Source organism: Panthera leo, chromosome D1 (genome assembly GCF_018350215.1).
Source record: "Panthera leo isolate Ple1 chromosome D1, P.leo_Ple1_pat1.1, whole genome shotgun sequence".
NCBI classification, from domain to species: domain Eukaryota; kingdom Metazoa; phylum Chordata; class Mammalia; order Carnivora; family Felidae; genus Panthera; species Panthera leo.
In genome coordinates this window covers 31,123,451-31,148,963 of record NC_056688.1, presented here as the reverse complement: position 1 = coordinate 31,148,963, position 25,513 = coordinate 31,123,451, and the positions used below count along the sequence as shown (strand labels likewise).

The window sequence follows — 25,513 nt, the reverse complement described above, 5'->3', positions numbered from 1 at the left end:
GATTTCTTTGTGGAACCCCAATTATTCCCTGAACTCTGAGGATGGGGGTGAAAAAGTACCCACTGATCAGATACCAATGCTCTTCCCTTCTTCCATCAGCAGCTCTGTGATTAAGAAGGCTCCCATCTTCTAGGTCTTCCTCTTTGACTCCCACCAAACCTATTCAGGAAGCAGCTGGTGCTAGCCATTACCCAGCTCCCCAGAATAACAAACCTGGATCAAGGGAATAACGATCTTCTTCTTTTCATAGTCCAAGAATCCTATAGACACTGTGTTCACAAATACCTGCCAAAGGAACAGACAGAAAGCATCCATGGGTCCACAGGAGAGTGGCATAAGAGGAATTTCTGCTAAGCAAAGAAAGGGGTAATATTATGTGTGTGTGGTGAATATGGGTGTTAGCCAGGCATAGGAGGAAAAATGGGCATTAGCCCATGATTGTAGTTGAAAAAGACAATGATGGGCCATTTCTACACACTGGTACCAGGCAGATACATGAGGACTCAGGAGAGAGAGTCAGATGTATATGGTAGGGCTGGATGACTACAAGGTCACAGGAATTAAGAGAAGACATTCCTACCTGTCCCCGGTCACGCACAAGACCACTAAGGACACCTGATGAAGCAATGGTAGTCTCATACAGAGTGTACCCAAATGACTGTCCATTTCCATTGTTTATTGGCAGGTTCTCCATATTGACTGGTTTTTCAGAATTGACTGGCTGTAGAGAGAAGAGTCGGGAAAAATGCAGACTAGGCAGAGGAGAAAAGAGGCACAAATTTCATCCTGAGTCTTCTCGGGGAGTGTGGAGTAGCAGACAGATCCTACCTGGGGCTGGCGGTGGGGCAAGGGGCCCTCTAGCCTTTTCTACTAGTTTGACTTCTCATTACACAAACATGGGGAGCCAGTCCTGCCAACTGGTTCTCCAACCTCCAAAGTTCTGATTTTGACTTATCACATTAACCCATGGCTATCCAGGGTCATGGGTGTGTGTGTGAAGGCAATGGAATGAAGCCCAGCAATGTATCAGACCTGTGGCCTTTCAAACCGCCACCATTTCTGCATCACAGCACCCCCCTGAGTCAGCTCCAGGGTGCACCCTATTCTCAGAGAGGGATAGAGCCCACTCACAGGCCTCCTCACCTCCTCTCTGTCCACCCAGGCTGGAGAAAAAGACTTCCTACTGTGTAACCCAGTTTTTCTTCAAGTTCTTTTTGTTCCTTCCCACTTCATACCCTAGCAAAAGTCTGTTCTCTTAACTCTGAGCTCTAACGTCATAAAACAGACCTCAAAGCTATCAAGCATTTTTTACCCCTCCACAGCCCTGCTTGCCCACTTAGCAACTGCCCTGGCTTCTCTACCCTGCCGCACTCACCTCCTCCATGTACTGCAGGGCGTCCCACAGTGACAGGTAAAAATTCAGGCTCAAGGGCTCATAGGCAATCTTGGGAAGAAGGTCAGGCTGGGGAGGGAGAGGAACACCTGCAACACAGACAAGAGGGCCATCCCAAAAAGTCATTGCCTCCTCCAGCCTCCCTAGCCACTGGCTCTTGTCCACAGCCCAGTGTGATCCTTTATTCTGGAGCCAAGATGTAAACAGTCTTAGACTGCCTGATTCCCACTGGGAAGGTAATGTGGGGGCGGGGGTGCAGGGGACTTTCTCATACCCTCAGGAGTCTTACCGCCCAGAGAAAAGATGAAGCTGCAAGCACACAAACTATGATGAAAACAGTTTCTCAAACTTGCCTGTCCTTGTCTAGGGACATTCTTGCACATAGGTCAACTGGGGTTTAGGTGGGATAGTGAAGAAGTAACTCTTTAGGGGTCTCAGAGCACAAGTAAGGGCCCAAATTGGTGCTCAAGTCTGCTGACTGCCAGGTACCTGAGATGGAGCCAAAGAAACTTCGGAGCTTGAAGTATTTAGCTGTGTAATCCCCCGCCTCTGTCAGCACAGCATCGTAGTCTGCAAGACACCAGGACACTGTCACTTGTCACCTGTATCACAGGACAGCGTCCACAGCAGAAAAAAAGAGAAAGGAGAAGCTGGAGTATAGAGGCAGGGTCTTTTTCTCAGTAATCTGGGAGGCAAAACACTTTTGGTGTGAGCCATCAGTCAGAATACAATAAATACTAAATACTATAAAGTGACACCAAAAGTGCCATGGCCATAGCATGACCCTCAATTTCCTGCATCTTGCCTACCTTCTGTGGACTCTCAACCTAAAGGGAATCAGAGGTCACACATCTCAAGGGCCTAAAGAGGCTGCCCTCATTGAAGAATCTGCCTTCACCCTGCCTGTGCCTCTCATTTCCAAAGGCTCACAGGCATGTCCATGGGCTTCCATCTCCTACTGCTCTAGAAATTTAAAAGTGACAATCCAGACAAAACTATCCCTTCCCCAGGCACTCTAGAGCCGAATGCATTAAAGGTGCCAGATGCTGCCCCTAAATGATTCTCCATAAAAAGCCCCAGACATGCAAATGTGGCATGTTCCAGGGAAGGCCAGTGTTGGGGATTACTTACCATAGCTGGTGACATCAGACTTATAGTCATGAAAATGCATGGCTCCATTTATGAAGCCAAAGTTGGTGCCTCCATGGAACATGTAGAGGTTGATGGAGGAGCCAGCATCGAGAATGGCAGACACTGTTTTTAAAACCTCTGCAGCAGGAGGGGAGAGAAGGGATGTGCAGAGCAAGTCAGAGATTGGGACAAGCCTCTCAGCTTTTCTGATCCCCCAACCCCATCAAATTCAACTCCATAGCTCTGCCCTTCAGCTTCCACTAGAACTGCAATCACAGAACATGAAGGGCATGAAGAGAAATGGGCCAGCACCACAGCCCCCGAGCTGCAGCCTTCCAGCTGTCGGTTCCACCATGTCCCTGATGACTACGATCAGAACAGTGTGCTGCTTGGGCTACCTCCACCCTTCTCAACCATTACTCACACTTGGAAAGATGCAAAAGACTGGACTCATAATTGGAGATGTTTAATTCTGATCACCTCCCCAATCCCACCTCTATGAGAAAATAAGTGTGAAAACAACATCAAAGGAGAAATATCAAGTACTTTTATACACACACACACACACACACACACGTATTGGCAATCATATTGGAAAATATTAATTTTTTTTAAAACTCAGTATTGATGAATCTGTGGGAAATAAGTATTCTTGCTTAATAATAGTAAGAATTGCTAACATCTTGCCAGAGTACATGTATACCGAAATGTATACTGAAACTTCATTCATGTAGCAATTCTATTGCTAGGAACTTAAGCTAGGAAAAATAATATGCCAGGTATGCAAAACTGGATGTTCAAGAATGTTCGCTGCAATGGTGTTCAATTAACAAAAACCACTGGGGGGTGCCTGGGTGACTTAGGCGTTGAGCTCAGGAGTTGAGCATCCAACTCTTGAATTTGGCTGAGGTCATGCTCCTGGGGTCATGAGATCAAGTCCTTCATCAGGGGCCCTGAGCAGAGCATTGGAACCTGCTTAAGATTCTCTCACTCTCCCTCTCTCTCTCTCTCCCTGATCTCTAAAAAAAAATAAATTAATTAAAAATAAATTTAAAAAAACGAAAACCACTGGAAGCAACCTAAGTGTTCATCAATAAGAGAATAGCTAAATAAATCGTGTTTTAATCACCAACACCACAGGGTTCTTTTCATCCTTTAAAACAGTGATGGACTCTCTAATAGTGTGGAAGGCTCTCCATTTGTGTCAGTCACTGGCACAAGCAGGTAACACAGAGCGGATGTGACTGTATGTGTCCATATCTCTATCTGTGTGTGTGTACACGGCTGCAGACAGAGATAGCAAACTGCTAGCACACTCTACAGCTGACCCTTGAACAACATGGGTTTGAGCTGTGCAGCTCCACTTATGTACACTTTTTTTATAGTGCAGTGCTGTATTCTCTCTTCCATATGATTTTCTTAATAGCATTGTGTTCCCTCTAGCTTGCTTTGTTGTAATAATACAGTATATGATACATACCATGTACAAAATATGTGTTAATCAATTGTTCATGGTATCAGTAGGTTTTTGGTCAATAGCAGGCTATTAGTTATATTTGGGGTGAGTCAAAAGTTATACCCAGATTTCAACTGTGCAGGGGGTCAGCACCCTTAACCTGCACATTGTTCAACAGTCAACTGCATGTGTTTTCTCTGGGCTCTGGGATTTTTATTTCTTCTTTCTACATTTTCTGTATTTGCAGGATGCTTGCAATAGGCACACGTTATTTATCTAATACATAAACATGATAAAGTACTGTTAAAAGTCCTACCATTCTCTTTAAATGTCAAGACAAATGACTCTGGACTATCAAGATCTGACTATTACATGCAGATAATCCCAGGAGCCTTGCACCCTACAGCTTATTTACATCAATTAGCAGGTTATTTGGAACTGATTTTTACTTTGTAGGTCAATACACATGGTGGATATAGGTACCGTAAAGCACTCACCAGAAGAATCCAGGATGTTGTGTGGGCCTCCCCACGAGTCAAACCACCCTGTCCAGTACTCCATCACCATCTTGGGCTGAACCCTCTGGACACCACAAAATGAGAAGTTAGCTGGCCAAAAGAGGCAGAGGAGAGCTCTTCCTTCAGGGAAATCCCAGCCCCTCGACCCTCCCAACTCATCCCTGGCCACACACTCCTTGACTTAAGGTCTATCAAAAGCAGAGCACAGGTGAGGACCAAATGCACGAGCACCAGCTGAATCTCCACATGGGGCCTCCACACTTCAGGTGGAAAGTGGAACGAACTAACACAGTTGATGCAGGAGACCCTGCTGCCTTAATGTGGTTTTAATGTTGCATATGGTGCTAGTGAGAAAACACAGAAATGTGTGTTCAATGTTAGTCTGCATTAGAATTCAGCATGTGCTCCGAGAGTCTTTTCCTACATTGGTTTGCTTTCCGGGCCAAGCCAACCTTTGCCTATCCTCTCTTGGGGAAGGAGAATGTTATATCAGGATAATTCCATTTCTGAAGGGCACGCCGAGGATGCAGACCCCTCAGGTGCTGGAAGAGTCAGAGGGCTATAGAGTGGGTCCTTTCTTGAGATCTAGCTTAAACAAAAGTGCAAAACTGGACAAGAAAATCAGAGCACTATATAGCACACTTATTCACAGTTCAGGCGCTGCAGCCACAATAATTGGCTTCACACCTTGGCTAGGATGTTCAATAACAATTAAGTCTTTAATATTACCTCAGAGTACGACTTTCGCATGGGATTGTCCCCAGGAAGCAGAAATCATTCCCAGAGCCATGCTTTATTCTGCCATGTTTTCAGAAGAACCAGAGCATCTGAGGGAGGTGTAAGGACTAATTTGCTGCTGTTTCAGGTTTCCTACTAGAGATCCTTTCTCATTCATCCTCATTTATCAAGTACTTTCTCTGTTAGTGATGGCCTTACATTTAGAGGACAACACATACAGAGCAACAAAATCTGGTCCAGAGTGATGGGGTAGATTTATTATCTTATGAGTAGAAGATATCAACCCCACCAGAGTAAAGGTCAAAGTAGTCACAACAATTTTTTTTAGCAAGACTGGTGGTTTGGTTGTCTTTACAGCTGTCTCCCTCCCAAGAAGGGGATACACTATACCATGTTTAAGTCACTAAGGGAGAAGTAGATTCCAAGTGTCATATGTCAATAGTCTCCAGTACCAGGAAGGGATTTCCCAACTTGAGGGTGCCAGGGCCAAGATATGGGGGTATCTACCAGTGGCCCAGGTCACTGCCCCACACATGTGGTGAAGAGCTAGAACTCTGCCTCAGTCAACTGTGCTATACTCCCTCACCAGTCACTTACTGGGTGCTCTATTTGTTCTATAAATCTGTGCCCTTAACTGTAAAATGAGGAGACAGCTCACCTGGTTACTGGGAGAATTAAATGAGATATTACATGTACAGCCTTCAGCACATGATGCCTAGCACTTGGGAAGAGCTCAAGAAACCATCACTGGACATGGACATGAGGACCCAGCAAGGTTTTGACATCCCAAAGTAAGCAGAGCTGGAACTATCCTCTTTGAGTATTCAAAGCAGACTTTGATCTAAGTCCTCTTCCTTGAGTAAAACAGGCATCCCTGAACTGCAGACAGAAAGGCCATTGGCAGTACCAGTCCGTCAGCAGGATGACTTGGCCTGGGTGCACAGGTGTGGGGCCCCTCTCTAAGGATGACTATAAAGGAGCCAACATGAAGCCTTGCTATCCCAGGTGCTTTCCAAATATTACCTCATTTGCTCCTCAACCCTATGAGAAGATACTACCATCATTCACACTTCACAGAAGAGGAAAGAGAAGCACAGAGGGATCACACTACAGAGTGGGCAGAGGGGAAGCTCACAAAATGCTATACCTGCCTTGGACAGCACTCAAGCACAATCCTACTCAGTTTCTGGGGAACTGTTTATTGGACACATATTTCCACAGGTAGGTCACAAACCCCATGAGGACACAGACCCTACTATCTTAGTTACTTCAGGGCAAGAGGGCCTAGCCACACTCTACATGCAGAGCAGACACTCAGTGAACACTGGAGGAAGGAAGGAAAGGAGAAAGGGTCTGGACCCAGGCCCACCCAGACCTACTGTCTCTCCCCTGATCAGCCTAACAAAATCTCCCTGGGGTCAGTTCCCATCCTGCCCCATCTCTTCTCATTCCTTTTGTCCCTCTAAACTCAAGTAGTAGCCACATCATACACATGGGCAGCCCTCATCTTCCACGGCTTCACACTTCCATGGTGACTTCAGATGGATGTGCCTTCGAATGCTACTTCTGCTCTACCAAACAAACAGGTGAGATGGAGAACAGCCCTACCATCTCTGTGGGCACCTATTCACGAGTGATATGAACACTCCAACAGCTCCACACTAGGCCTGGGATCAATGCCTACATCTAATAGGTGGTGACAATTTGGAGCATTCACACCCTTCATTAAGACATGGTGAGAGATGGGGCCTCAGCTCTATGAATGGGCCATGGCCAGATTCCATCTGCCTCCTTAGGAAAGACAGGCACATGAATTCTAGAGAAGAGAAATCAATCAGAATAGGATTTAACTGTAAATTCCCATCAACTTAAGAGATGTGGACTTATAGTTAGAAACTCTTTTCTTCTCTGACCTGGAATGGCTCAGGCCTCCCATCCTGCTGATGAAATAATCTTTCTAGGCCTAGAAACCTACAGGTTAAGGTCAGACACACAGTACAGGACAGGAAAGCATTTTTGTGGAGTCCACAAAATTCTAGTCCAGAGCTTCTATGAGCAAACTGAGCCTAGAGCTCCAAAAAGGGCCCCTTTCTCAAGAGGCAGGAAACCACATTCATGCATCAGTCTATACAGCAACAATTCAGAGAAACTTCTCCACTTCTACACTGCTATTCTGACTGGTGGTGTGGCAACATGGGGACAACAGGGGTTAGGAGCCACAGTGCAACAGAATGTCTGTGAGATGAAAGGCTGAGAGAGTCCTGAGTCCTTCTTCCCCTGTCCCAGAGCCCTGGGCATAGCTGCAGGTACCCCAAAACACCGCACACTTCCTGACAGAGGTTCTACTTGACTCTAAGACTTCCTACACTCATGCCAAGCAGAGCAGGCAGCTGCTCCTGGGCCAGACTTACCTGGACACTTAAGAGAAAGTTGGTTAATAACTGCAACTCATGCTGTGACTGCAAGTTGATGGTGGCCAGCACTGTGAACGGCAAGCAGAAAAGAGAAAGGATTGTCTTAAAGCCAGGGAGACATTCTGAATTAACCAAGACCTTTCCCAATTCATCAGCAAAATAAATTAACTAATCTTGACATTGTTTCCCACCTCCAATTAGAGTTAAGTTCCTGTGATGTCAGGAGATTTATCTTATTCATCTTGGAAACTCTACCGCTCAGCACAGAGCTTACAGGGCAGTCACTCACGAGGCATCTGTTCTTGATTAATGTAATTTTTACAATGAGAGTGTGCATTTCTGTTAGTTATTCTTTTGGAGGAGCCGAGAGTCTCATGTTTATTTTGCACCTCAAGTATCTAGTGCAAGGTGATGACCTAAATGAAAACTCCTCTTTTATTCCTTAGATGAGGACTAATTTTGTATTCCATTCCATAATGTGTCCATTCTATAATTTAAAATTATATTTTAAATGGCACCAGCGAGGGATGCTTGGGTGACTTCGTTGGTTAAGCGTCCAACTCTTGATTTTGGCTCAGGTCATGATCTCATGGTTCACGTGTTCGAGCCCTGCATCGGGCTCTGCACTGACAGCTCAGAGCCTGCTTGGCATTCTCTCTACAAACAAATAAACATTTAAAAATAATAATAAATGGCACCAGTGAAAGGTATGCTGGAGAAAGACGTGCTACATTTGGCTTGTGGCCATGGACCCTTTGGCCTACGCCAGCTGCAGAACTTGGCTCTGAGGCTCCTTGCCTGCCTGTTGTCCACCTAGACAGTAGGACTCAGAGGCACTGGGCTTGGTCTTAGCTCCAGTGGGTCTGGGAATCCATGACAGAGACTGGGCCAGCCTGCCAAGCTGGCCACCCTGACACTGTCCTGTTGGACATAAGCCACTGATTACCAGCGATTAAAAATAAACAATCGCTGAGGCTCTAAGAGATTAAAACATTTGCTTCAAGGTCACACAATTGGTGAGCAGCAGACTAGGGCTACAATCCCAGGCCCATCTGACACTGACCCATTGTCCTTGGATGTCACCATCCTCCAGCAATCTACTGGATAAAAGACTCTATATCGAGACCCCTCCTCACGTAAAGGAGAAACCTTGAAGACAAGAAGCCCATCTGAAACTGAGCAGGCAAAAACCTCAGAAGTGAACAGGATTAGCATGGCTAATTGAACACAACAACTATTGCTAGCCTTCCTCACACTCCACTAAAATAAAAATGAAGGAATGCAAAAGTGGAAGTTTGTAAAAAACAAGACCTGAAGAGAAGACAAAGCCGAGAGGAAGTTTCAAGAAAATCTCAGAAGACTGCAAAGGGCAGCGGGTCAGTAAATGGCCTAGGAGAGTGGAAGAAGTTTCGACCACTCCCACTTCCAGCCTAAGGACTTACCTGACGTCCCAGACACCATGCAGCCGGAGGACATCTCTGTCCCCTGCCTTACACACCCCTCAAGCCTCTTCCCCAGCCTCTTCCCCACTGGTGCCCAACCCCAGGGGACCACACTCTCTGGAAAAGCTGAGCCCGAGTGTCTCCAGGCTTGGAGGGATCTGTGCAGCAGAGTGTGGAGAGGTTTGCAGTGGGGCATAAGGGCCATCTCAGTCAGGGGATTCCTGCCCATTCCTCCTGCCTGACTCCAGCAACAGATCAAAGGATTCTTCTCTGGAAACACTTAAAAGCACTAAAGAGATTATCTCCAAACACTGACATTTAAAGGCTTCCATCCTTTAAATAGCACACCCCAACCCAACCCCTGCCCCAGCCTCTCCTGGCACTCATTGCCATGTGGCTGTTCAGTGCCTCCTCCTTCAACTGCTCAGACAAGAGCCAAACAATTGAGAAAAATCCCCTCGTGGAAGATTGAGCAGAACTGTTAAGTATTAAAAAAAAAAAAAAAAAAGTAGCACATCCTCAAAGCAAGGTAAGAAAGATACTGTCCATTTAAAAAGTATGTCCTTGGGGGCATCTGGGTGGCTCGGTTGAGCAACCCACTTTGGCTCAAGTCATGATCTCACAGTTTGTGAGTTCGAGCCCCGCGTCGGGCTCTGTGCTGACAGCTCAGAGCCTGGAGCCTACTTCAGATTCTGTGTCTCCGCCTCTCTCTACCCCTCCCCTGCTCATGCTTGTGTCTCTCTGTCTCTCGATAATAAATAAATGTTAAAAAAAAAAAAAAAAAGTATGCCCTGAGAAAAGAAATATATTCAAGAAAATAAAATCCAGGAAATAAGAGAAAGATTACAGGACAGAAATTGAGGAAGTCATCCAGAACATGGAACTAAAGGGCAGAGATCAATCAAAAAGACAAGCAACTTAGATCATCGATATAAAAGCCCAATCTACAAATAACAGGAGTGACCAAAAGATCAGAAAAAAGAGGGAAAACATATCAAAAAAAAAAAAAGAAAGAAAGCAAGCACTGACTAGATGTCCCACTGACAACAACCACAGCTGTTTCAATTCAAATGACTCACAAAAGTGCCACAAAAGGAAAAGAATCTCACACCAAAGAACATCATTGTGAAATACCAGAATACCAAGGATAAAGGAAAATCCTGTAGTTTTGTAGAAATGGGAAGGAAAAAATACACACAGAGAATATATAAAAGGATCAGGAAACAGAATGTGCCTGTACCTCAGCAGTGACAGCGGGCGCTAGAAAATCAGGGAACAGTGCCTTCACAGTTCCAGAGAGAACCAGAGGTCGGCCTCAGGTAGAGCTCCATCAGGTCAGGGGCAGTGGGGTCTCAGACCCATCGGACTTGACACAGAATCTGATATATACAGATGTTTGAAACACAGTGTGACAGAAATTTGGAAGATCTTTGGTAAAGGTTTGTTTAAAAGAGAAAGGGGGGGGGGGGGAACACCTAAAACTAATGTAATATTGTGTGTCAACTATGTGTGCGTCAACTTAAATTAAAAAAAAAACAAAAAACAATAAATAAAAGTGAAAGGGGGGAGATTTAAAAAATTGAAAGGAAAAGAGAATAAACAGGATAATTACACCGAAAGTGAAAACCAAGCAACCGAAAGTCAGCCAGTTCACAAATACTGCCCAGAATATGGCTCGCACCCTAGCGGGTGGGAAGGGCATTTCCACGTGGTAATGCAGGCACCAAGAAACCAACCAGAATTATGACGTAGCCACACCGCCAGGAACGCTGCGGGCCCAGGTCTCGTATGGGGAGTGGAGGAGGAAGCCGCACTTCTGTGGCTTTATTTTTACACCTTGTGAATGTCTTACTTTAATTACATTTTTAACTAACTGAAAAAAGTCTTTCTGGGCAGCAAGCACGGCTCTGGAGGTCAGGGAGTTAGAAGGCACCAGGAGGGGCTTGGCGGGGGCGGAGCCGGGGTTGGGGCAGGAAAGGCACGCCGAGGGCGGGGCCGGGGCACAGAGCAGCACGGCGGGGGCGGGGCCAAGGGGGTGGGGCCGGGAGGGGCACGGCGGGGGCGGAGCCGGGGTGAGGCAGAGAAGGGCACCGCGGGGGCGGCACCCGAGTTGGCAGGGAGAGGCAAGGAGGGGCCGAAGCGGGGCGTGGGGAGGAGCATGGAGGGGGCATAGCCTGGAGAAGGGGCCTGGCGGGCGGGCGAGGGGAGGAGCGCGCCGTAGAGAGGGTATGGTGTCCAGCAACCTGCCTCGGAGACTCCCTAATGCACCAGAGGCCTTGCTCAGCACACTGCCGACACGCTAAAAATATACACCAGCCTTCAAAGGGCCTTGCCTTCCCAGCACTGGCCACAGCTCCTCCTAGGCCCCACCGAATGGCACGGGCCAGCGGAGGCCTTGGAAGTAGTCACAGGAGACAGTGCCACCGCGTGGAAATGGCGGGAATCGCTGCTGGTCCTTGAGGAACTCAATAGTCTAGGGAAAGGGCCTTCTGTTCATTCATCCAGCAGTCACGCCCTGGGGGCCCCCTGCTGGCCGGCGCTGGCCTAGGGCTGCGAAGATGAAAGGCCCTATCTGTTCAGTCTAGTGGAGGGGAGGGCGACGAAGAAGGAACTGGAAAGGGACATGCACTGCAGCAGGAGCAAGCCGATTGTGGGAGCCCGCAGGAAGCACCAGGCAGCTCATAAGAGGCCCTTCAACCACCATCATCTATGCAGAGCATGAACCGAACCCTGTCCAGGCACAGGAGTACAGCCTAACAAGACTGAACTTAGCACTGCAGTGAGACACGTAAATAAAACAAACTACCCAGAATGTTAGAAGGCCAAATAAAGCAGGCCCAAAGAGCCGGGGGAGCTCCAGGAGGAGCTTGGGTGTTTGGAGGAAACCTCACTTGGAGGTGATCTCCGAGAAAAACGGGAGGAAATGGAATAGCTATGCAGGTATCTGCATGAAGGCTGGAGGTGTCCAGTATGTTCCAAGAACAGGTAGGAGGCCAGGAGGGTGGAGCAGGAGACACCTGGCCAGGTCACAGAGGTCACAGGTCAAAGGATGCCCCTGAAGGTTTTTCTCATAGCTTGTGCTTCACTGTCAGCAAGGCAGAATGTACCTGAAGTTCAGGTGAGGCATGAGGTGATCCAAATGACATTTTCAAATACTATGTTCAGAAAAAGTTGTGCAGGAGTCAACAATAAAAAGGAACATCAGTTCAGTGCTGTGGCAATAATGCATATGAGAACAATGGTAACAGTTCAGATGCTAAAACTTGAATCTGGATAAATTTGAAGATAAAGATAAAAAGAATTTGCTGATGGCTGTATGTCAGGCACACAGAAGAAGAGGTCTGAGAGTGCCTACAAAGTTTAGGGCCAGGGCAACTAGGGGAAATGGAGATGCAATTTACTGAGAATAAGAAGACTAAAAAGTGGGGCCGACTCTGGGAGGGAAACAGACAAGTTCAGTTCTCTGCTGGTTCCACTGAGACCTGCAGCCTTCCTGGGCGCTGTGCCCAGTATGCAGATGCACACGTGAGGCAGGAGTTCAGGGAAGGTTGCTGACAGAGACGAGCATCTCACAGTTATCAACACACAGATCAGATTTAAAGTCACCTGGATGACACCACCAGGACACTGAGTGTATGGAGAAGAGAATTCATTCCAAAGGGTGAGAAGCAAAGAATTTAAACATCAGAATTTGGAGACAGACATGTGACCAGCAGGAGATACCAAGAAGGAGCAGCCTGTGAGTTCAGAGAAAAAAGTAGGAAATTGGGTCTCAGACACCAAGGGTGGAAAACATTTCAAGGGGAAGAGATTGATGGCTGCTGATAAGTAAAATCAGAGAAGTCAGAGGCAATGAGGATGAACGCTTAAATTTATAACATGAGGTCACTGGCGATCTCAAAAAGAGCAGCGGCAGTGGAATGGTGAGGGTAGTAATGTGGTTCCCATGGTTTAAGAGAGAGGAGGGGAAAGGGCCTGGGGGGCCAGTGAGCATGGACATGGGGAGAGCTCTTGAAAGGGGAGCAGAGAAACACAACAGGCTTTGGATGGGAAAATGAGTCAAGAGATTTCTTTTAGAAGAGAGAAATAGGGGTGCCTAGGTGACTCTGTTGGTTAAGCATCTGACTCTTGCTTTTGGCTCAGGTCATGATCTGGGGTTCATGAGTATGAGCCCCGCATCAGGCTCCCTGCTGAGAGCATGGAGCCTGCTTGGGATTCTCCCTCTCCTTTCTGCCCATCCCATGGCCAAAGGTGCTCTCTCTCTCTCTCTCTTTCTCGCTCTCTCTCTCTTCAAAATAAATACATAAATTTTAAAAAATAAAGAAGAGAGAAAGAACATGTTGATATGCAGATGGGAATAATCAAACAGAAAGAGAAAATCTGATGACTGAGGGCAGAAGCAGAGAGCTGCTGGAGCAATGCCCTTGAGTAGCTGAGGGAGAAAGGGCTTGGTGCACAAGGGTGGAGCTGGGCCAGCACATCTACAGTAACAGGAAGAGAGGTTAGAGTCAGGGAGATGGATGCTGCTGGATGGAGAGCCACCATGGTCATCTACACTTGCTGCTCAGCCAGTTGCTGTCACAGCAGGGGCTACATACCCCCTGGGCAGTGGTCAGCCATCTCCACGATTTTGGCAGGGTTTGAGTAAGCCATCCTCGCAGGACACCCTCTCTGCAGACATGCAGAGACTTTCCAGTATGACCAACTCACCATTTCCAGCTTGTAGTCTGCAGAACACTGTTAGTGTCCTGAGTAAGTGCTCAGCAGAAGTGGGAGACCAGAGAGATCCATGTGATATGGATCCTCCAACCCTCTGAGGCCCAGAGCTTCGGGCCCAGTGCCATGCAAACAGGAGAAGCACAGATAGCAGAGAAACTCCACTTGTGGCTCAGGCCATTTGGGGAGGGGGGCGTGCACAGTGAGGCCAGGGTGCTGATCCCCCACCCTATCCCTGCACAGCCTCCAGGTAGGCACCTCCATCCATGACTCCCTTTTGCAGGCCGTCCTTGTTGTCTGAAGTCAAGAGCAATTCCACAATACCCCGGTCTTCCAAGGCCTATGGGGGGGAAGAAGACAAGTCAATATTCACTCCTCAGAGCTCCTGCCATGTCACACAGCTGGGAAGGTGGCAGCCAGAAAAGAAAGAGGGAAAGATTCAAAATAAAGCATTTACCTCTCCACAGAAAATGGACAGAAACCCTCCTGTCTGTGCCCACCATGTTCAACAAACCTCCTATCAGCTGAAGTCCAGCTGAGGCAGGGGCAGGGCTGTCAGACTCTGACATCTCTTGGCTACCCCAGATCTGGCAAGGTGTCAGGTCTGGCTGGTGTCCTGTTCCCATCTAGGAACAGAGGGCAGCTCGGCAGGGCCAGATGCTATGCTGTCACCTAGCAGCTGACTACAGGGCTCTACAAGTGGGTCAGGCCTTCCTGATACCAGAAGCAAGCAGCCCATCACTTCCTCACACTGGGCCAGGGTGGGCTCTGTTCAACCGCCATGCCCCAGCCACATGCCTATGACATGCTGCACATGCCCAGTAGAACAGGAGGCACTCCTTGCAGGTTGTAAATCAAATGAAGAACTGGAAGGAACACACACTGTGTTGAGATGCAATAACCATTTTACCACTCCAAATAACTGCTAACGCTTACATTCACGCCAGGCCTTCTGCTAACTACTTTACATAGACTAGCCTATTCAATCCTCACATTTAATAACTGTACAGATGAAGACTCTCAGAGAGGTTGGATAAAGTGTTAAGGGATACAGAGCAAGTGAGCCAGTATGGACTTGAATCTAGAGTCTGCCCACCTTGAAAGGCTCTGCTTTGGGCCTATGGGCTCTTTTGGATTAGAAACCCCAGCAAGGGGGACTTTCCTATAATTTAACATGCAGATATTTTTATCAGATTGCTTATTTCAACCAAATTCTTTTGGGAAGCAGGTGAGGCAGAGAGATAATCCATGGGGTGCATAATGTTCATATCTAAACCTGATGCAAGTAAGGAAAGAGCAGAGTGGGCCCTAATTCTCAGGGACAACAGAAGCCACAGAAGTTCAATCCATTAGGTAAGATAAGATGTTTATTAAAAGCCCTGGACCTACCACCTCACAACTGTCTAGCCAGTCATTTGCTGATATGTAACAGGCTTTGCCTTTGTTCGTACCTTATACATATAGCATCATGTGGGTTGAGAGGGTGTAACCATCTTTTACAGCTGTACTAGTTGCACTTGACTTTTCATGGCCATTAATCTATTGACTGCACACTGTAAGGGGTAATTACTATTACTGTTTCCTGATGACCAGTGATCTGCCAAGCAGAGTTCGGGGTCTTGTGTCTATAATCTCACTTCATTCCCAGAACAGCCTTAGAGAAAGCATTCTTGTCTCCATTGAACACATGATGAGGCTAAGGCTCAGAAAGGTGAGGTGACTTACCCAAGGTCATCCTATGCTGATGGTGTCCACATGTCCATTACACCCAGAAGAAGCTGCATGGCAGCTCAGGAGGGGAGCTGGGAGCTCTTGCTTGAGAGCAAGAGCTCAGGATGACAGGGGTGTGTGCTGCAGCTTCTTTTTGTCCATCTGTCTCACATATGGTACCTTCCCCAGACACCAGGGAGGTGTTGACTGAGCAGGAGAAGCCCCTTAACAACTGCATTCTCCTCTCCACACCATTAGCAGAGCTCTTCTCTGCAGCTCAGGACTCAGTAAACACCTGCTGGAAAAGCTCCAGCATTCAAGAGATAGTCCAAGGGAAAGAGTTATAATGCAAGAAGCTCTCCTGTCCTGCACCCTTGTTGGGATCTTTCTAGCTAATTCAAAGGCAAAGAGGAAGCTGGAGGTGTGGTCTAATCAAGTCTGCAGTTGGGTTTGACTATCAGGGTGGAACTCTCCCCTTCCTGATTTTGGGAATGCCTCTTTCTGGAGACAGCCTTGCTCCCTACATGGGGCTTTCTGCAAGAGACAAAAAGGGAGCAAGAGTAGATGAAATCCTATAAGCAGGAGTGCTTGAGCTCATTCTGCCTACATGCAGGGACTGAAGTAATTTCCAGACAGAAAATGAATCTGCCTATGACAGTAGAAGAGATGCTGACGTCATGGGCCAAAGCTAAAGCAGCTTTAATTAGGTGGATTCCCTGAGGCCACTTAACATTTCCTCAATGTTTCCTCTAAAACCACTGCCAATGATCTATCAAAGTCTTATTTATTGACTACTTACTGAGAACAGTCCTAGAACAGTCCTGAGCCAAGTGATCTCACACACATGCACAATTCAGAAAGGCAAATTCTCTCATTATCCCCACTTAAAAGAAGAGAAAATGGAGGTTTAGAAAAATAAAGGCCTTTTCTCAAGGTCTCAGCTACTAAGTAACAGAAACCAGATAGGCCTGTTCTTTAAAGTATCATCTAGCCCAGCCCTTCTCTGATCTCCCATACATTAAATCAATGGTTCTCAAACTCACACACACGTTGGAATCAGATGTCTAAGGACCACCCCAGAGATTCTTATTTAATTGATATGCTATATGGTTTGGGCATAGGGATTTTTAAATTGAATGTACAGACGAAGCTGGGAACCCTTGCTTTAGATGCTGGAATGAGGGCAGCCTTTACAGGGAGACTTCACTAATCCTCACACTCAATTAAGTCCATCCCTTTATTCTCAGCCACTGCAACCCCATGTGTGTACTGCAACCCCCAATTAGACTCAATAAAAAGTAAATAAGTGATGACCTCACTGAAATAAAAGTATGGTGAAAGGATTCACTAATAAATGTGGTATTAATATGAGAAAAGTACTAGACCAACATGTCACATCACAGCCCATACTACATTCCAGAGGAAGGAATATGAAGAAATAAAGAGCTGATATTTACCTTCTTGATGTAAGGCATATAGGCGGGGTCTCTGTTATAGGAACCATATTCATTCTCCACCTGCACAGCAATGATGGGGCCTCCATGCTTGTACTGGAGAAAGAGATAAACAATCAGAAGCTGAATTTGTAGTGGAAGCTGTACTATCTAATTTCATCATACTTCTCACCCATTAGCAGCAAAATATTCCATTTGGAAGCGAAAGTCTCAAAAGATTTGATTATATAATTGAGAGTGATGTCAGTAAGACACAGAGAAAGTAGGGAGTTCCAGGCCCTGGTTCCCTATGGAAACATCAAACAATTACAGACTAAATAAAATAACTTTATTTTATTAACTGGTCTGGAAACTAGTTAAATGTTTAAGCAAATGAATAAAAACACATGTTTGATAGGAAATATTTTGGTGTTTTTGCTCATCCTTGCCCAACCTCCTCCCTGGCACAGTGTGGCATAATCCCAAAAGATCAATCTAATTCCCAGTTCCTTCCCTCAGGACAAAAGGAGCAAAATGGAACTTGTTTGTAGCCCACTTGTCTGTGGGCTGCCCAGTAGACTAGTTTCTGTCTCATCTGATTTGGAGCTCAGACAGCAAATGTTGGCATAGTTTGGACCTCAGGCTAAAAGCAACACAAGGCAGTGGAGGTCACAGCATGTGAAAATTTCAGAGGTTCTACAGACTCATGTATGCCTGTGCAAGGGATTATAGGCAGAGGAATATGATAGAACATCTAAGGCCACAAAGGAAGGTGGGGTGAGACTCTTTGGAAAATTAAGACATGTAAAAGCAGCCAGGGAAAATTGGAGGCAGGGGAGTTGGTGAAAGGCACACACACACAGGCCAGACTAGACACATACCCAGGAAACATCTGAGAAGATCTGGAGCCATAACCCCATGCTTATCTTAATGTGTAGGAGCCCACCAAATAGTGAAGATGTTCCCCACAAGTCTGCAAAGACTATGAGAGGTGACTGTTGTTTCAAATGTCCAATTTTCAACAACAACAAAAACACAAGGCAAAGAAACAGGATAATACAGCTCATTCAAAGGAATAAAGTAAATCTCTAAAGAAATGCACACACTTAATAGACAAAGATTTTAAAACAATCGCCATAAATATGCTCAATGAGCTAAAGAAAAACATGGACAAAGAAATCAGGAAAATGCTATATCAGCAAAGTGAGAATATCAATACAGATAGAGAAACTATAAAATATAATAAATAAGATTTCTGGAGCTGAAAAATATATCTGACTAGAAAAAATTCACCATAGAAGTTCAACAGCAGATTCAAACAGGAAGAAGAAAGAATGGGCTAACTTGAAAACAAGTCATTTGAAATTATTCAGTCTACAGAACAAAAAGAGAGAATGAAGAAAAGGGAACAAAACCTGAGGGACTTATGCAACATCAGAAAGCAGACAAAAATACTCATTGTGGAAATTCCAAAAAGAAGAAAGAAAAGGGGCAGAGAGATTATTTGAAAAATCAATGGCTGGAAACCTCTCAAATTTGAGAGGACATGGGTATACAAATCCAAGAAGCTTCGGTGAACTCCAAGTAGCATTAACCAAAAGACGACACTAAGGCACATTACAATCAAACCGTCAAAGCCAAAGACAAAAAGAGATTCTTGAAAGGAGCAAGAGAAAAGCAACTTGACACATACAAAGGATCCCCAATAAGACTATCAGTGGATATATCACCAGAAATCTGGCAGGGCAGTGACAGAAGGATGACATATTCAAAGTGCTGAAAGGGGGAAAAAAACTATCAACTGAGAATTCTGTATCCAGCAAAACTGTCCTTAAACAATGAGGAAGAAGTTAAGACATACTCAGACAAATAAAAGTTGAGGGAATCTGATACCACTAGACTTGAGTTATGAGAAATGCTACACAGAGTCCCTCAAATTGAAATGAAAAGATGCCACACAGTGACTTGAAGTCCCTTGAAAATACAAGGTTCTCCTGTAAAGGTAAATATATTTTAAAAATGTAAAAACCAGTATTATTCTAATTTTAGTTTATAAATCTACTTCTTATTTTTTAACAGGATTTAAAAGACAAATGCATGAAAATAATTATTAATCTATATTAATGAGTACACAATATATAAATATGTGACTTGTGACATCAATAACATACAGCAAGGTTGAGCTGTAAAGGAGTAGTTGTGATTGTATGTGTGATTAAAGTTTAGTTGACATCAATATAAAATAGAACATCATATCTTTAGGACAGTATTTGTAATCTTCATGGTAACCACAATGAAAATATCTATAGAATATACACAAAAATGAATGAAAAAGGAATCAAAACTTGTCACTATGAAAAATCAAGTAAATACAAAGGAAGGTAGTAATAGAGGAAATAAGGGAGAAAAAAAGCTACAAAACATACAGAAAACAAATAACAAAATGGCCAAAATAAATGCTTCCCTAATAGTAACTTCCTTAAATGTAAATGTTTAAACTCCCCAATAAAAAGACATAGATTTGGACTTGAACAACACTATAGACCAAATGTACCATATCCACATATATAAACACTGCATCCAATGACACAATACACATTTTTCTCAAGTACACATGGAACATTCTTCTCCAGGAGAGATAATATTTTAGGCCACAACAGAAGCTTTAATACTTTTAAAAGATTGAAACCATTCAAAGCATATTTTCCAATCACAGTAGAATGAAACTAGAAACCAACAGCAGAAAGAACACTGAAAAATTCAAATTTCAAATTCCACGAATATGTGGAAATTAAACAACACACTCTTAAAAAACAACCAGTAACCCAAAGAAGAAATAATGGGAAAATCAGGATATATCTTGAGTCAAATGAAAATAAAAATTCAACATAAAGTTATGGGATGAAGCAAAAGCAGTGCTAAGAGGGAAATTTATATCTATAAACACATTAAAAAGGAAGAAAGGTGTTCAGTCAACACCTAACTTTTCACCTTAATGAACTAGGAAAGAGAAAAATAAGCTAAACTTAAAGGTTTAAGGAGGAAGGAAATAACAAAGGTTAGAACAGAGATAAAAAGAGATTTAAAAATAGAGAAAAATAAAAAAGCCCAAGAGTTCGTTCTTTGAAAAGATTAACAAAATTGACAAAGCTTTAGTGAGATTAACTAGCATAGCCACATTATTCACAATAGACAAAAGTAACCTAGGTGTCCACTGATGAATGAATGGATGAGCAAAATGTGGTCCAGAGATACAATAGATTATTATCAGGTCTTAAAAAGTAAGGAAATTCTGACACCCACTACAACACAAATGAACATTGAAGACATTATGACAAATGAAAGAAGCCAGACATAACAGGACAAGTATTACAAGATTCTACTTATATGAGGTACCCAGAGTGGTCAATTTCATAGAAACAGAAAGTAGAATGGTGGTTGGCAGGGGTTATGGAGAGGGGAGATAGGAAGTTAATATTTAATGGATGCAGAGTTTCAGTTTGGAAAGCTGAAAAAGTTCAGGAAATGGATGGTGGTAATGTTTGCACAACAATGTTAATTACTTAATACCAGTGAACTTAAAACCACTTAAAAATGGTTAGAATGGTAATTTTTATGTTAGGTAAAATTTATATTATGGCAAAATTACCATAATAAAAATAAAATAATTATGAGTTACGAATTATGAGTTATGAATATTTCTTTTTAATTTTTTTTTCAACGTTTTTTATTTATTTTTGGGACAGAGAGAGACAGAGCATGAACGGGGAGGGGCAGAGAGAGAGGGAGACACAGAATCGGAAACAGGCCCCAGGCTCCGAGCCATCAGCCCAGAGCCCGACGCGGGGCTCGAACTCACGGACCGCGAGATCGTGACCTGGCTGAAGTCGGACGCTTAACCGACTGCGCCACCCAGGCGCCCCGAGTTATGAATATTTCTGAGTTATACTCAGAAAATGCTTTTTTAAAGAAAGGTCTAGTACATCATTTCCATATTTAAGAATGCTTCTAAGCCATACTCCTGGCATGACCTTCCCTAAAACCACCTTCCCTAAAACCTCTACCTCCACCAATCTACTACAACCTGCTGAATCATCTCAGTAATTCCATCTTCCTTATAAAAATGTAGGCCAAAAACTTCCTGGCTTGTTGCTTCTTTCATTATTAGGGCTTCCAGATTTAAGAAATAAAAATACAAGATAGCCAGTTATACGTGAATTTATAATGAATAAGTTTTTATATAAATTATGAATATTTTTAATGTAAGTATGTCCCATGTAACATTTAGGATATATTTATACTAAAACATATTCCTTGTTTATCTGAAATTCAAATTTAACTTAGTACCCAGTGTTTTATTTGTCTGCCCTACAGATGATCAAGTAGTTCCTTTGATCTATGTGTGCTGTGAACATTACAAACCATTGACTAAAGAGCAATTTTTATTGATGTACTAATTTTTTATTAATGTGCTAATTTCTCAGCATGACTCTTATTTTTACATAAACTATTAATTATTCCCATTCCTGCTTTTTTATTGCTTCCAAATATTACATGCAGTAATAAGATAATTTCTTCCCAAAATTGATTTTTATCACTTATTGAATGAAATATGCACCATACAGCACCTTTTTGATAGTAGAAAGATGTACCTTGAAAAGTCATCAATTGTAATTTTATAACTACAAAAAGTCCCATGTATTACAGGTAAGGGCCTATCCATTTATGCTCTTTTTCACAAAGAACTGAGCCACTATTGGGATGCCAATCAGTGGGTTTTTCAGAATAAGACATCACATCTGACATTGTGTGGAATAATGTAAGCCCTTGTGCCTATCTCTTCAGCACTGAACCACCTAAAACAATATTGAAATACATCTTTTAAAAGACAATTATTGCAAACCCCTCCAATTATAGATCTCAGGCAGTGGGGAAGAATGTGTTCTGTATTGAAAGGAACTGGGAGCCCTTTGTCTGAGAGCTAACCTAGGACTGTTTACTTCCAGTAGGAAAATAGCTGAACTTCCAAGAAGAGTCTCCTTGCTTTTACCTGGAGTGGCACCACCCTGGACATCAGGTGATCAAAATAAAGGTCCACTGCTTCGGTGAAGCCCTTGTAAGTTGTTCTCAGCCTCATGCCAGAGTCTTGGAGTAACCAGCTTGAATAAAAGGGGGGTGCGAATTAGTTGCACTGTTTGTGGGTTTCTCTTGGCAGGAGATGGTGGGGAGAAAAGCAGTGGCTTCAGAGTGCTGGGGGTAAGCAAGACAATTCCCACCCCACCACCTCCACTCAGCCAGGAAGGCAGGAGATTGTGCAAACAGATTCAGGGGCAAACACTGCCAGAACTCAAGACCTGCACTCTGCACTTGTTTCCCTACCAAAAGACACCAGCGCTGCTAGGGATTTTATTTCCAGCTTTATGGCTACGGTCTGGCTGCCAGTCAGAGTGAGAAAAGCTTCTCACTGAACTCAAGGCCCAGCATGGAAGCATTTACTCTAAAATCTCATTACAAAGGGGTAAAGCCAAAAGGGTTAAAGAATCACTGGGACCAGATGCAACTTTCTGGTGTCTCCCAGAAAACTAAGCCTGACATGAAGGTCATGAGAGGCTAATCCACTTCTCATTCCTGTCCATCCGTCCATCTGCTGCTCTCCATGCTGACCCTGTGACTCAATAGCATCAGCCTCCATAGCTCTTCAGAGCTTAGTTCAGAGGAGGAGCTGCAGAGCAAGATTAGTTCTTCCCATAGCCTGTCCCTTGTGATCACATTTCCCAGATGAACCCAGATCATTTGTTCCAGAGTTAGGAACTCTTCCTTCTCACTTGAAATTCTAAGTAAAACACTTATGTTTTCTTAAAAAGGGTCTAATGCTTCACATCCTAAGTTGGAAGTCCTGAACAAGGTCAGAAAATTATCAATTTATGTTAGGTAAAAATGGAGGAGGAGAGAGCAGCTTCCTTTAGACTGACACCTCCACCCTCCATCTCACCTAAACCAGGTCTAGCTTCTCATCACCACTGGGTCTTTGCCTGTTTGGGCCTCCCTGGGGTGTGCCCACATGCCCATCCTTGATGCCAGGACCTGAGTGGACAATGCTGCCCAGGAGAAGGGCTGAGTGCTGGAGCTCCTGCTGTTCTAACACTTAAATCCTGTCCTCCTGGAAGCTCTGGCTGGGCCTGAAGACATCACTGACACACAGATTTCTAATCCCTAGGTGCAGGGGGAGGGCACTCTGGCTGTGTGCATGGCCTTGTCAAGGGCACTCTTGCCAAGCTGAACAGCACAGAGACAGAGAAGTGATCCTGGAGAGCAAAGGAGATGGAGACAGAGCCTGCCTGGGATCCCTAGGGAAGGGCTGGGTGGAACTGGAGAAAAGAGAGAAAACAAAGCCTGGGCTAGTAGCTGTGTTACAGGGAGAGGCCATTCCCAAAGGAGACCACAAGGCAAACAGGACCAGCCTTCTTCCCTCTTGAGGTGGCATGGTATAGGAGAGAGTTGATCTAACCACCTGGAACACTGTGAGGATGGGAGAGATTACCCCTATTAACAAGAAAGTCTTTTTGCTGAAAATTAATCACAATGATGAGGACAAGGAATGAATGTGGTACCAGGTGATTACTGCCCAGATTTCTACTCCAGCCACAGAGCACTCTACTGACCTCAGTGGAGACTACACATTCTAACATAACTCATTAAAGCCTTAAATTTTAATATAAAACATAAAACAAAAACAATAATTTGTTTCTCTAATACTTTATTAAGATAAAGTAACATCATTTAAAATGGCTCCCTTTAGGTCCCACTTATTCTTGAATGGTGTTTCAGTACACAATGAAAAATATACTTCAATAGCAAAATTAAACCTACCTTTGTGATTAGCATTTTGCACAAGCACACAGGACAGCTCAAGCCACAGCCCCTCACAGCCCCGCTTACCTGGGCAAGCCCCCGAGGTCGATCTCACTGCAGATGTAGGGGCCTGGACGCAGAATCACCCACAACCCGATCTCTGCAGCCAACAGCACAAAGGCCCTAGGGAGGTCAGTGTCAGCAGCTCTCAAGACATCAGGGGGGGAGGGTGGGGATGAGCCTGGCACACATCACAAGGTGGTGGATCTACCTGGCTCCTCCCCTCCCTGCTTTCAGACACCCTGCGAGCTGGGTTCTCCCCTGCCCCCAGCCCAGTACCTTCTGCATAGTTCTACTGGGGGCATGAGGACCAAGGACATCAGACAAGATACGGTGTGTGTGGGGGGGTGGGGGGTGGGGGGTGTTCCTAACAGTGAACCTGACCCCAACAGTCTTGCTACCCTACATGGGTAAGCCCTGTCCCAGCCCAGGTGCTGGACCACACTACAGAACAGGGCAGACACTGAAGATTGATACCTCTGAGCTGCAATGAAAAGGTCTGAGCTCAGAGGAGGCAAACTCAGACCCTGAGAGTAACAGGTTCATGTCTGGAGAGCATTTGGGTCCTGAGAACAAGGCTCCAGACCCCAGGCTGTCTCTGGTTCTCAATGCAGAATGGAGATGGCCCTTTGATTCCTGACCAACCCAAGGGGCCACCTCTTTGCCTCCCAGCCTTAGGCCATGCCACAGAAGCAGTGACAGCACTTACTCCAGGTCCAGGTTCCCAGAGAAGTCAAATTTGCCTCTTTCTGGCTCGTGGAGATTCCATGGAACATAGCTATAATAGAAGATAATTACAGGAATGAGCTTTTCATTTATTCCACTTCATCTTCCAGATTACCTTCTTTATCCCTAAAACCCATTATGATGGTTGAAGATGTATTTCTTAGGCACATTGTTTTAATGGTATCAGGACTGGAACCAAGAACTAACTGAGGAGATCTAGGGACCTTAGAGTATCCAGGGCCAGTCCCTGGGTGGCTCACAACTCATCTCCTTAGGAGAAGGGAGAGAAGGCCAATAAGATTTGGGTGAAGCATAAGATGTGATCACAGGTCAGCTTGAGCATGCACTCCCCCACGTTCCTCCTTCCCTCCCCATGTCTCCTGTTCTCTCTTTATCAGCTGGTGGAGAAAAGGTAACTTTCTAAGAGAGTAAGTTAAAAGTAAGGTAAGAGGAAACCTCTGATCAGTCCTGTTTTTACTGAAGCAACCAGAATTTCAAATAACTCTTTCCTTATCTTCTAAAGAGAAGATAAGGAAATAAAGTAAGTTCTTCAAGGGGCCCAACTCAAGGGATGTATGATAGTAACACAGCTGCTCCTCTCCTGGACTCCCACCCACCCCTGACTTCCAGTGGAGCCCCTTCCAATTGAGACTCAGGAGCTCCACATTTAAGGAAATACACATTACTCAGATTTTATAATGCAAGATGCTTAGCCTACAATATTCTCACCAGCTTCAGGAGTCCTGTGATGTGTGAATGTACCCTCAGGATCAGAACTTACATACACAAATAAATGGATCCTTTTAAGTAATCCTTCTGGAAAATTATATACATGTGTTTCAACTGTGCTGTTATAGCCCAGAACATTCCTGTAATTCTTCTTAGAAATTATCTTCAGAGCTGCTTCAACAAACCACCCAAGAA

The 25,513-nt window shown here is 44.7% G+C and overlaps 1 protein-coding gene across 2 annotated transcripts in view; it reads right to left on the bottom strand.

Annotated features, from left to right (window-relative positions):
• Positions 1-25,513, bottom strand: part of LOC122200713 (beta-galactosidase-1-like protein 2) — a 63,432-nt gene that overhangs the window by 16,890 nt on the left and 21,029 nt on the right. For both annotated transcript variants that reach the window (XM_042906442.1, XM_042906441.1), the window contains exons 3-14: positions 24,573-24,641; positions 23,891-23,986; positions 22,002-22,110; positions 16,976-17,068; positions 14,067-14,148; positions 7,648-7,718; positions 4,478-4,562; positions 2,525-2,662; positions 1,883-1,963; positions 1,376-1,482; positions 581-721; positions 214-285 (exon numbers count right to left, since the gene is read on the bottom strand). In XM_042906442.1, coding sequence (XP_042762376.1) covers positions 214-285; positions 581-721; positions 1,376-1,482; positions 1,883-1,963; positions 2,525-2,662; positions 4,478-4,562; positions 7,648-7,718; positions 14,067-14,148; positions 16,976-17,068; positions 22,002-22,110; positions 23,891-23,986; positions 24,573-24,641 — 1,144 coding nt within the window. The remainder of the gene's footprint in view (positions 1-213; positions 286-580; positions 722-1,375; positions 1,483-1,882; positions 1,964-2,524; positions 2,663-4,477; positions 4,563-7,647; positions 7,719-14,066; positions 14,149-16,975; positions 17,069-22,001; positions 22,111-23,890; positions 23,987-24,572; positions 24,642-25,513) is intronic.